This window comes from Nyctereutes procyonoides, unplaced genomic scaffold (assembly GCF_905146905.1).
Source record: "Nyctereutes procyonoides isolate TBG_1078 unplaced genomic scaffold, NYPRO_anot_genome, whole genome shotgun sequence".
NCBI lineage: Eukaryota > Metazoa > Chordata > Mammalia > Carnivora > Canidae > Nyctereutes > Nyctereutes procyonoides.
The window spans coordinates 12774501-12788004 of NW_026575142.1; the positions used below are offsets into that span (position 1 = coordinate 12774501).

Consider the following 13504-nt stretch of genomic DNA (forward strand, 5'->3'; position numbering starts at 1 on the left):
TCACTGACGGGGGGAGGGGCCTGCGGGGCGGGAGGCGGGGCGAGTTGCCGGAAGTGGTCACCTTTGACCGCGGAAGTTCCCGCGGCCCCTGGCGGCGCACTTCCGGTTAGGCGGCAGCGTTTGTTTACGTTGTTCTGAGACCCGGCGTCCAGCTTCCCCAGCTCGGGCTTTAAGATGGGGAAATCTTTCGCCAATTTCATGTGCAAGAAGGACTTTCATCCTGCCTCCAAATCCAATATCAAAAAAGTGAGTAAGGGAAGCCGGGGAGGGTTCCGGCCGGGGGTGCCTGGGCTGCCCGGGGCTGCAGGAGCTGACCGTGGTGGTGTCTCTGGGATTCCCGGGACAGTCGCCTCTTCCCCGGGCTGAAGCCCTGGTCTTCTCGCCCCTTCTCCTCCCCCGAGAAACTCGCCGACGAAGCTGGCATCAGCCTGGAGACGGGCAAGCCTTCGTCTGCTCGGTCGGCTCGTCAGCTAGAATGTAAATCTGTAAGATAACGGAGAAGTCTGATCGTAGTTACTTCCTCAAATGATTCTGGTTTTGTCTTTTCGGATCCCAGGGATCGTGGCTTCTGAGCTCTGCCATCCTGTCCAAAGGTGATTCCCTGTTTCCTTCAGATCTTGAAAGGGAAGTCAGATCACCTCTTGCTTCCCCTTTTTTTATTTTTATTTTTTATCCCACCCGAAAATGTAGCGTCTGTCTCATCTCTTTGAAGTTGGGCTGTCTATTTTACGTAATATTTTTAAATTGAGGCGTACACAGTGTTACATTAGTTTCAGATATACAGCGATATTTGGCTTTATTTATGGAGTTAATGATTTTTTTAAAGTAATCTCTGCACCCAACCCGGGGCTCCAGCTCACGACCCCGGAGAGGAAGAGTCACATACTCTGCGGCTGAGCCAGCCAGGCGCCCCTGTTGGGCTTTTTAAATGATCAGTTACAGGTCTACTCGGTGCAGTACGGAAAAACCCGTCCTGAATAGTATGGCCGTGGAAAGCAGAGTGGTGAAGTAGGAAATAGGAAAGTCTGACCTTTCTGGAATCCGACCAGGATCGTAATTATTTCAGTACAGTCACTTTTAAACTCCAGACCTTACACAAATATTTAAAATCCCTTATCCTCAGTCTCCTAATTTGTAAATTTAGAATGACAAGTATCCGTTACCATGAAATTTTTAGCAATAAATAAGATGGTGCAGATAAAAGCTGTGAAACAAAGCACCACCTAGCACCGGGCTCACCACATGGAGGGATTGCTCAATAAAGTGTTAATTGCCCCCCCACACACACACATATTTATTTTTAGCCTGCTCTTAGAATACATATGTTTTTTTTTAATTTTTATTTATTTATGATAGTCACACACAGAGAGAGAGAGAGGCAGAGACACAGGCAGAGGGAGAAGCAGGCTCCATGCACCGGGAGCCTGACGTGGGATTCGATCCCGGGTCTCCAGGATCGCGCCCTGGGCCAAAGGCAGGCGCTAAACCACTGGCCACCCAGGGATCCCAGAATACATAAGTTATCCAGAGCTTCATCCTTGGCCTGTGCCGTACTTTGTTTACTTTATATGCTTTCCCAGACAGTCACATCCACTTTCATGGTTTTAACTACTTCTTTACAACTCTGAAATCTGAAGTCTCACTTTTCTTCCCCAGCTCAAGGTACCTCAAGACAACTGTATGCACTAGAGAGTATCATCTTGGCACATTACAGGCATCTCAAACTCAGGATATCTGAAATGAATATATATCTCATCCTAAATCTGCTTTTCTTTTTATACTTCCTATCTCATATGGGTAGGAAATAGAGGTAGTAACACATTCCTTCATTCTGTTACCCAGGCCAGAAATTCAAGATTCATCCCTTTTCCATCACCCCTTTATCTAGGTAGCTAATAAATTCTATTTGTCTTACCTTCCAAATATCTTTTGAATTCATTTTTCCTCTTTGTCACTACTGCCTATTTCTTAGCTTAGACCTTCATTATCTTCCACCTAAAACTTAAATTTCCTATAAATGGAATCATGCAGTATTTGGCCTTTATGAATGATTTTTTTCTTAATATGTTTTAAAAGTTAATCCATGTTGTAGAATGTATCGGTATTGTATTCATTTTTATTGCTGAATAATTCCATTGTGTGGATATAGCACATGTCTTACCCTGTATTTTCCTTGTCAAAATTTTGAACTTCTTCAAAACCCTGCTTAACATGTATAAAGTTACTTGTGTATGGGGTTATTTGTTGAAGCAAAGTTTATAATAGCAAAAGATTAGAAATTGCTTAAATGCCCATCAGTAGAGTGGGAGATTGGTTAAATAAATGATGCGATAGCTCCACAGTAGAATGATATTTGGCCCCTTCTCCCCCCAAAACCAAGAAAGCTTTTTTTTTTAAACTAATCTAGAAATGATCTCCGTAGTATTCAGTTTTATTTTATACATATTTTGTGTGCAAGTATGCAGTATATGTTACCATTTATGAAAAGATTGAGAAAAGAATGTATGTTCATTACATATATTGGGTGTGTGTGTGTGTGTGTGTGTATATATATATATATATATAATCATATATATAAGATTATGTGTCTATGCATTAGAACATCTTTGGAAAGATAAATAAGAAATGATAACTTTGGCTACCTGAAAATATAGTTACCTAATTTAAAAATTAGCTTCTAGAGATACCTGGGTGGTTAGTCAGTTCAGTATTTAACACTTGGTTTCAGTTCAGGTCATGGTTTCAGGGTCATGAGATCAAGCCTGCTGTGGGGCTCTTCAGATTCTCTCTCCCTCTGCCCCACCCCCCTCATGTGAGCATGCTCTCTCTTCTCTCTCTAAAATAAATAAATCTTAGAAAAATTAACTCTAAAAAGCAAAACTTGCTATAAAGCATTCCATTATACCAACCTTCCTCCTGTCCTCCAGTCACTGTCTTGTTTTATTTTTCTTGTATATATTTCTATTATCCAGATATCAAACTTTATTATTATTTGCAAACTTTATTATTATTTATTTATTTATTATTTATTAGTTCATTTTCTTATCGTGAAATAGTTTAAACATACAGAAGTGAACATGATTTTTTTATCAGCATATTCTGAGCATTTTGAAGGCAAAAATGTATTTTATTTTTATTTCAGTCCATGGTACTCAAAATGTATTTAAGCACTTGAGCAATTGAGATTAGTAAAATAACTTTGTAAAATTTAGAGCTTTAAATAAATGGTAGTTATTCTGTTAGAAATAATATGTTCTCCACTTGAATGTGATTATTAATGTGTTATTCTATGAGACAGTGACACCCTGCGTGTCTTTGTTGCAGCTGTTTTCACTTTGAGCTACAGTAAAAAATTCCAAATGTGCCTATCTTAAATGTAGGTGTTTCTTGTACTGTAACATTACATTGCTAAGTATGAAGTCAGTGGGAGAAACTTTCAGGAAACATACCAAAAGAAATTTCTGGTATATTCTGTCCCTGGAGAATTGCCTTTCCATTTCTTTTTTTTTTTTTAACTGTATACTTTTTTTTTTTTTAAGATTTTATTTATTTATTCATGAGAGACACACAGAGAGAGAGAGGCAGAGACACAGGCAGAGGGAGAAGCAGGCCCCATGCAGGGAGCCTGACGTGGGACTCGATCCCAGATCCCCAGGATCACACCCCCGGGCCAAAGGCCACGGTAAACCACTGGGCCACCGGGGCTGCCCTGCCTTTCCATTTCTGTTTTTGCTTTTATTTCCATATGAATTCCTTCTTACCCACTTCTAAAACAGTGTCCCTAGAACTTCCTATTTCATCATTATTAAAATACTGGTAACTACGCCTGTTTTGCTTCTAGAATTGAGTAATGGCAGTCTTGTCCCACACTCTCCTCTGCATACCTATCTGCCCCCTAGTTAATAATTATAATTTTATCAGGGTAAGTATTTGTCCTCCAATTTACCTTCCTAAAACAGCATATTTAGAGAGAAAGTCTTGACTTCTTGTTTAAATTGAATGGTTGTCGGGATCCCTGGGTGGCGCAGCGGTTTGGCGCCTGCCTTTGGCCCAGGGCGCGATCCTGGAGACCCGGGATCGAATCCCACGTCGGGCTCCTGGTGCATGGAGCCTGCTTCTCCCTCTGCCTGTGTCTCTGCCTCTCTCTCTCTCTCTCTCTGTGGCTATCATAAATAAATAAAAATTAAAAAAAAATAAATTGAATGGTTGTCAAATACTGTGTCCTTTACTGTAAAGGCAGTAGGAAGGCACAGATACCTTTGAAACCAAGAAATAACCTGATTAAGTATTCTTGTATAAGTTGTGTGGGCTTTTTACCTCCAGTACTTTTATGATTTTGAGGATTTCACGTAGAGACACAGTCACCCTGTGGTTTGGTACCCTTGAGCAACTCAAGACATTTGACACATCTCTGTTACCTGTCTTCTCTCTTGTCTCTTTCCTTTTTTCTACAACTACCTTTCCATTTCTTTTCTTTTCTTTCTTTTTTTTTTTCTATTCCTTATCCTCCATTTATCCTCTTTTGGAGTGTCTGTGATACTCATGGGCATTGTTTATTCCTACTGGTTGTGCCATAGGTGTTTCCTAGACTAGACATATTCCATATAGAGAGATGGTCATTCTCTTCTCTAAGATGATATGGAGACTGCATGCAAGAAGCTGTTGTACTGCAGGTGCTCAAAGTGGTTCTTAAGTTTGATAGTTTTGCATGGAAGTTTAGCTATTTTGAATGACTAGATTTAAGGACCTGTATCAAGGCACAAATCAGACTTTTTAGCTGTTATTTTGTGGTGATGTCATTATGGCCAAAATAGGTTATGTTGTAAACCATATATGATAGCATTTTATATTTTGTTACAAAAGAAAAGAAAACCTATTTAACTTAAATTTCTTCACTAATTTAGGTATGGATGGCAGAACAGAAAATATCATATGATAAGAAGAAACAAGAAGAATTAATGCAACAGTATCTTAAAGAACAAGAATCATATGATAATAGGTAAGAAATTTCACTATGCTAATGTTTTTAGAATACTCAGTTGCATGAGAATAATCACTTACTAAATCATACAGTAAATTAGCTTTTTTGAATTGAATTCCCCAATGGTAGGATTCTATTTCCTGTGTACCCTCTTTACTCTTATATCTGTACATTGCCACTTTTTCCAGCCTTACCCATAATTCACATAAAACATATATTGATGTGACTCCATCACACAGTTGATGAGCAAATCCCAACTTAGGTAAAGCTTGGAAGAACAATGAAAGTCTACACTCAAACTACTGAGATTGCTTACAAAGATACTTTTTTAGCGTACACTGAAATAAAAAGATGTACAGGACGCCTTCAAAAAGTAAAATGAAGTGTCTCTACTTGACCTGCATGTCATTGCCCTATTAATGGCAGAATCATAGTAGAGTTCTGTTTTGATGTATTCCAGCAGAGTACCTGCCCTTCATCTGTTGTCATTTTATGTTTATATTAATATGTCTAACTCTGAAGCTAATTGCTCTTGGTTAATTAAGCAAGTGAATGATAGTGCTTTAATTACATAGACCATACTATCTTCAGTTCATTTCTGTTTTTCATCAAACTATGGAACATAAGTGAAGTACTACTTAACTCTTACTAGATACTCTCTTTAAATATAGTATATCAAGGGGCGCCTGCGTGGCTCAGTTGGTTAAGCATCTGCCTTTGGCTCAGGTCATGATCTTGGGTGCTAGGATCAAGCCCCACATTGGGCTTTCTGCTCAGGAGGGAACCTGCTTCTTCCTCTCCCTCTGCCTCCTTGTACTCTTGCTCTCTGTCAAATGAATAAAAATCTTTTTAAAAAAAGGAAAATAAAAAAATATAGTATATCAAGAGTGAAATTATAGAAATAAAACTTTTAGGTCAATTAAGTACTCTTCTCACTAATTCTATTTAATTTGGTTAATTTTTATTGAGTACCTAATTTCATGCAAGACCATAAATAGCAAGCTGTTTAAATAGGGGCCTATACAAGTGTGATATATAGTTTGTCTCTGCCCTCAGAAATATCTATGTACACATAGTTCAAAGCTGAATATAATAACTTGACATATTAAAAACACAATGTTTTAAAAACTATAGCATGCTAATGTAGGACAGATGATTCCATTTGGGATAACAAGGTAAAACTTCATGAAAGAAGTGACAATTGAGCTGAACTATGAAGAATGTTAAGGATTTAGATCAGTGGTCCTCATCTGAAGGCCATTATTTCCCCCCACTGGCCACCCTCCTGCCAGGGGACATGTGACAGCATTCGAACACATTTTTGATTGTCAGAACTCAGAGGTTGGATGCTACCAGCATCTAGCGGGTAAAGACTAGGGATGCTGCAAAACATCCTACAGTGTACAGAACAGTCCCACACAGCAAAGAATGATCTGGTCCAAAATGTCAGTAGCACCACTGTTGAGAAACCCTGATTTCCATATAGTAAAAGCTTATTAAAGATCAAAGTGGGAGAGTAGAGAGGGTGTTTGGGGAAGCAGTCAATAATTGAGTTAGGCTGATAAAAAGATAGTGGAGATGGAAAAGTAGGTTTGCAACAGATTATGCTGGGTTTTCTTCTTCTTCTTCTTCGTCTTCGTCTTCATCTTCGTCTTCTTTCTTTCTTTCTTTTTTCTTCTTCTTTCTTCTTCCTTCTTCCTTCTTCCTCCTTCTTTCTTCTTCTTTTTTTTTTTTAATTAAGTAGGCTCCATGCCCAGCATGGGGCTTGAACTCAGAACCCTGACATCAAGAGTCACACATTCTACCAACTCAACCAACCAGGTGCCCCCTGTTTATTCTTGATCTTAAAAAAGAGTTACTTTATTCTCTTTGTAATTAAATATTTGAAGCTATACAGATATCCTGGGTTTTTTTGAACTTTTGTCCACTAAGCTAGCATTCACTGGTGGATATTGCCTGCATCAGTTATTACTGTGGTATTCCAATAATTCTATTCCTCTCATTCCCCCTATATTTTAAAATTTGAATTCCTCTGGAAAGAAGAATTTTCCCTTTCTCTCATTTAGTTATGTATGTAATTATTTCTACCAGTATGGACTCAGTGATACTTATTCAATGGATTATAATACAGTATTATTGTTACTTATTTTGTTGCTCAGATTGTGTCAGTTTTGGCCTTTGACTGCTCTACCAGCTTGGTTCCTAAATCCATTTCACATGCTGCAACCTTTTTTTTTTTTTTAAGATTTTATCTATTTATTCATGAGAGACGCAGCGAGAGACAGAGAAAGGCAGAGACACAGGCAGAGGGAGAAGCAGGCTCCCTGCAGGGAGCCCAATGTGGGACTCGATCCCAGGATTCCAGGATCACACTCTGAGCCGAAGGCAGGTGCTCAACCGCTGAGCCACGCAGATGTCCCACTGCAACCTTTTTTTAAAACCACTTCCTGGCACCAAGATGGTCCAAACTTGTCTTTTGTTTTTCCCTGCTCTAGCATTGGAATCAACCAAGTTCCAAGGAACCTGGTTCCTTTTACTGAAGAAAGATATTTAGAAACCAGGTTCTGGATACTAGGAGTGCTCATTGCTTCTGGGTTTGATTAGTTGAGTACAAATTTATGAGTAATTGGTGATTGCAAAGTTTTTTTTCCCCTTCATTCAAAAGTGTCCTTTATAGACAATTTTATTCTTTATTAATCTAATGTTTCTCTTTTAAGTTGTTACTGCCATAAATGTCTCTTAATGTTTATGAATGTCAATTTGTACATACTTTTTTTTAAAAGATTTTATTTATTTATTCACAAGAGACACACACAGAGAGGCAGAGGGAGAAGCAGGCTTCATGCAGGGAGCCGGACGTGGGACTCGATCCCGGGTCTCCAGGATCATGTCCCGGGCTGAAGGCGATGCTAAACCGCTGAGCCACCCGGGCTGCCCTGTACAGACATTTTTTTTTTTTTTAAGATTTTATTTATTTATTCATGAGAGACACAGAGAGAGGGGCAGAGACACAGGTAGAGGGAGAAGCAGGCTTCATGTAGGGAGCCCGATGTGGGACTCGATCCTGGGACTCCAGGATCACGCCCTGGGCCAAAGGCAGGTGCTAAACCACTGAACCACCCAGGGATTCCCCCCCCCCCTTTTTTTTTACATACATTTTTTTTAAAGATGACAGTCACATTTATTATTCTGACTGGATAAAAACAGATTTATTGGGATGTCAATACATTCACTCTGCATATAATCAACAGCAAAAAAAATAATAATTTTTACAAGTTTTTAATTGAAATTAAAACAAAATGCCAGTATCATATCTTTACCTTTTATTTTGTATACTTGTTGAATTTTACATGAAGTGGAAATTGGGTCTTCCAGTTTTTATTTTATGTTATTTTTGTTCCAGTATAAACTAAATGTTTTTTTGCAGGGGTAAAATATATAGAACATTTTTAAGGGTACAATTCACTGCCATTAATTTCATTGACAGTGTTATGTTGTCACTACTATTTATTTCCAAAACATTTTCCGTTACACCAAATAGGAACTCTGTACCCATTAAACAATAATTCCCTATTTCCCTCTCCCTTCAGCCCCTGGTAACCACTATTTTACTTTCTGTTTCTATGAATTTGCCTATTATAGGTGCCTCCAATAAGTAGAATCATAAAATATTTGTTTCTTTGCAACTGATTTGTTTCTCTTAGCACAGTGTGTTCAAGATTCATCCATATTGTAGCATGTATCAGAACTTATTTTCTTTTTATGGCTATATAATCCATTGTGTGTATATACTGTATTTTATTTACCCATCCATCCATGAATGGACACTTAAGTTACTTCTACCTTTTGGCTGCTGTAATGCTGCTATACACATTAGCATGCAAATGTCCATCTGTTTAAGTCCCAGTTCCTTTAGATACATACTTAGGAGTAGATTTGCTAGGTCGTTTGGTAATTCTGTGTTTAGCTTTTGAAGAACCACTAAATTCTTCCATAGTAGCTGCACCATTTTATATTACCACTAGTAATGCACGAGAGTTCCATTCTCTCCATGTCCTTGCCAACATTTATTATTTTCCTTTTTTTTTTTTTAATAACAGCCATCTTAATTAGTGTGAAGTGCTATCTCATGGTTTTTATTTCTTTTTAAGATTTTATTTATTTATTAGAGCACATGTGAGACAGAGTGAGCAGGGGCAGAGAGAGAGGGAGAAGTAGACCCCCCACTGAGCAGAGAGCCTGATGCAGGGCTCAGTCACAGGACCCTGGGATCATGACCTGAGCTAAAGGCAGACACTTCACTGACTGAGCCACCCAGGTGCCCCTAATTTCTATTTATCTGTTGACTAGTGATGTTGAGCTTTTCACGTGCTTGATTTTAACTTTTAAGATGGTGTTAATTTAAGATAAAATTTTTACAGTTGTTGAAAGTGTACATTGGCTTTAAGTATATATCATTACAGAGTTTGGGAGCCATCCTAATCTAATATCAGAACATTTTCATCATCTGAAAAAGAAATATTGTACCCGTTAGCAGTTACTTCCCATTCTTATACCCTGTGCCTTCTACTTCTCAGCCCTAAGCAACCATTAATTTCTTTTCTTTCTCTATAGATTTGCCTACTCTGGGCATGTCATATAAATGGGATTACACATATAAATCGTCTTTTGTGACTGGCTTCTTTCTCTTAGTATAATGTTTTTGAAGTTCATCTATTTTGTAGCATGTTTCAGTAGTTCATTCCTTTTTATTGCAAAATAATATTCCATTATATAGATAGAGATCCTGTCATCCTTTTGCTCTCTTTCTTTTTTTTATAGTTCTTTAAAAATTCCAATGGAAATAAGTGAAGAATTATAATTATGTAATATATCCTTTGTGATTGCCTTTTTCAAATATAAGAGGTGATTCTATTCACTCTTTAGCTTTCATCTTTATAATCAGTACTTTACTTGGATCTTATGAATTAAAACTTTAACTCAACCAGTCATTCAATTTATTGCAGAGCTTTTTAAAAAATTCTATCTCTCTAAACAGAACTCAAACTGGGAACTTTCAGTGTTAGACTATAAGGAAAATGATTTTTGAGGTGCAGCAGACATTGATTCTATCATAGTGATTAACCTGTTGTAGGATCTCTTTAAACTGTTCTCTCTCATCAAAGAATTTGATTCTCCTATTGACTTTGACCCTTATTACAAGCACTAATTGGATTGACTTCCTAAAGATCCAGAGAGACTCATTTTTCCAAATGGTTTGATCCTTCACAATTAAGAAAAAATGTTGGCACTATTTAACTTAATTCCAAATTTCTGCTGGAATATAGAATTTCAAAACTGTCATTATTTCCATAGCATTTCAGGGTTTAAAAAAAGTATGTGAGGGCGACCATGGCATTTTTCTCCTTTTCTGTTGGGAGGGCTAGGATCTCAGGTAATGAGAGAGTCTCAAAAATTAAAACCAGTTACTAAAGAGGCAGCACTGATTGAATTTCCATTCATGTATTTCAGAAGTTATCTAATCAGTGAAGTAAAGTTTTGGAACTTTATCTCCAACAAAAATATTTTCTCTAAATTCCCTTAGAGTTTTAGAAGATGGGGAACAGTTATTCTGTAGTTTTTTCCTCCTATATAAAATTGTTAATTTTATTTCTTGTTTTATTTAGGTTGCTTATGGGCGATGAGCGTGTAAAGAATGGCCTTAATTTCATGTATGAGGCCCCACCAGGAGCTAAAAAAGGTACTTGCCTCATTCCCTTTTTTTTTTTTTTATCTTTGATGTCTTTACAACTAAAGCTTGAGCACTGTTAGAACAGACTTTTTTTTAAAGTTGTTCTTCATCTTTGGGGCTCCTGGGTGGCTCAGTTGGTTAAGTGTCCAACTCTTGATTTTGACTCAGATTATGATCTCAGTATCATGAGATTGAGCCCCACTTTGGGCTCTGTACTCAAGACTCTGCTTGGGATTCTTTCCATCTCCCACTTGTATTCTCTCTAAATAAATAAATACATAAATAATCTTTAAATAAGTAAATACATACATAGGTACATAAAAGTTGCTCTTCATCTTTAAAATTGCTATTTTTTCCTGTAAAGATAATCGTAAAATACTGAATTCAGTGCAATAGAATAAATACTAAAAATACCTGTCTAATCTAGTAATATTTTGTGACTTGACTTTTTTAGTGACTTGACCTTTGAGGAGGAAAAAATGTCAACATCAACAGAAGTGCATTTATTCTTTTATACTTTGTGTATACATCTTTAGTTCTTCCTGCTGAATATACTTATAGGTAGCATAATATTCTTTCAATGAAAAATAAAAAGGTTTAAAAATTAGGAATTAATGTGTTATTACTATCTCACTCAATATTGTATTTATCCTTTAGCAATTTGAATTTTATCTTGTGAAAGAAGAAAAAAAGTCAAACCAATAATTTCTTACAAGTTACAACTAAATACTGTGATATCATAATATATGATAGGAGACTTTAACGTTGAAGTTTTTAACTTGAGCTACTTTTTTTTTTCTCCTATATCTTTGATATGCAATCAAGAAAACAAAGAGGTAAAGTACTATTTAATGTGCTTCAGTTTGCTTGGCAGTAGATTGTAATTTTATGAAAAAATTGAAAGACTTCTTAATGTTTTTAGAAAGAAGAAACAGAAGGAGAGACTGAATACAAATTTGAATGGCAGAAAGGAGCTCCACGGGAAAAGTAAGAGCCAGTTTTCTTTTAAGATGAAATATATATCATTAACTTTATCTGATATCCCATCTTATATCGCCTCTTCATTCACTAGAGTAGGTGACTAATGTAAAAAGATATTTTACATGATTTGTTTTATACAACTAATTTACTTGATCATAGACTTTAATTTTACATAGTTTTCCATTTTTTAAAAATCACATATCATCAAACTGGATAATTAGTAATAAAGTGGTGTTTGGAAATACTAAATATATTTCATAGTTCTGTGTATTTATTGAAGTTACACATTTTATAATGTATTTAGAACCATAAAACTATTTTCAGGATTACTGCTCTCTAATTTATTAAACTGTTCTTAATATTGTGTTTATACATATTCTCTACTCAATAGATATGCCAAAGATGACATGAACATCAGAGATCAGCCCTTTGGCATTCAGGCAAGTGACCCATATTTTACTCTGTAAAAATAATTCTTACTTAATAAATACTTCTTTATACTGTTGTCCAAAAGGTATTTCAGCTGAAAAAGGGCTTTGTGGTTTTGATTTGTATCCAGATAGTAAAAGGACTCGGGGAGAAAACATTAAATATAGTAGACAGATTACAGATAGGAATCAGAAATTTCATGTCCATGTGGATTCTCTGTACATATGCCTATTAAATTTCATTTTCTCCTGCTTAAAAAAAAAAAAAAAGAGAGAGAGAGAGAGGAATCAAAGGTTTGTATTGAGGGTTATAATGATATGGGTCTCTGTAGTTTTCAGGAATTTGGAGAATTAGCTCAAAGTTAAAAAAAGATGTAAAACTATTTGTTTAGAATCGGGACAAAATATTACCAGAGGGCCAAGTTCTTGTTGGAAATAACATTTTTTGGAATCCTGCCTTGCTTATTCATTTACATATTGTCCGTGGCTTCTTTCTGCTACATTGGCAGAGTTGAGTAGTTGCAACAGAGACCTCTGGCCCATAAAGCCTAAAATACTTACTATTTGGTGTTCTACAGAAACAGTTTGCAAACCTCTGGTTAGGCAACTGAAACTTCAAAGGTTAACTTTTATAAATTAGAGAATTTAAGATTAAGCCAGGACATAATTCTTTTTTGATATTTTATCATTTCTTTTTAGATGACATTGTTTTATTGTCACCAAGTAACAGTCAAAAGGAAACAGGATTCAGGTTAGCTTTTACGCAGAATTTATAGAAGATTTTAGTATTTATGTTAAATTACCAAATATAGTCAGGGAGTCTCTTTCCCTGGAAATCTTTTATGAATGATAGTAATTTAACCTAAACTACTAAGAAGTAGGGATTTTAACATTTGTTAGATTCTTACAATCCGGGCAGCCCCGGTGGCTCAGCGGTTTAGCGCCGCCTTCAGTCCAGGGCGTGATCCTGGAGACCCCAGATGGAGTCCCACGTCAGGCTCCCTGCATGGAGCCTGCTCCTCCCTCTGCCTGTGTCTCTGCCTCTCTCTCTCTCTCTCTCTCTCTCTCTCTTTCTCTCTCTTTCTGTGTCTCTCATGAATAAATAAATAAAATCTTAAAGAAAAAAGATTCTTACAATCTTAATAACTGAAATAATGTTCACGATTTCTCAGGTTCGAAACGTGAGGTGCATTAAATGTCACAAATGGGGTCATGTCAACACAGATCGAGAATGTCCTCTATTTGGTCTTTCTGGAATCAATGCAAGTTCCGTTCCCACTGATGGCTCAGGTAGGCACTAGACATGATTTGTTTGTTTGAGAATTTGTATCAAGGACAAACAAGGAAAGAACATTTTTCTTTTTTTAATCTCCCTGGGTGGTG

The 13504-nt window shown here is 36.8% G+C and overlaps 1 protein-coding gene across 1 annotated transcript in view; it reads left to right on the forward strand.

The window, feature by feature from the left end:
* The first annotated feature begins 71 nt into the window (after nucleotides 1-71).
* Nucleotides 72-13504, forward strand: part of CIR1 (corepressor interacting with RBPJ, CIR1) — a 39284-nt gene continuing 25851 nt past the window's right edge. The window contains exons 1-7 of the mRNA XM_055307940.1: nucleotides 72-246; nucleotides 4905-4999; nucleotides 10648-10721; nucleotides 11538-11548; nucleotides 11635-11699; nucleotides 12085-12133; nucleotides 13294-13411. Of these exons, the coding sequence (XP_055163915.1) occupies nucleotides 175-246; nucleotides 4905-4999; nucleotides 10648-10721; nucleotides 11538-11548; nucleotides 11635-11699; nucleotides 12085-12133; nucleotides 13294-13411 (484 nt within the window). The 5' untranslated portion in view covers nucleotides 72-174. The remainder of the gene's footprint in view (nucleotides 247-4904; nucleotides 5000-10647; nucleotides 10722-11537; nucleotides 11549-11634; nucleotides 11700-12084; nucleotides 12134-13293; nucleotides 13412-13504) is intronic.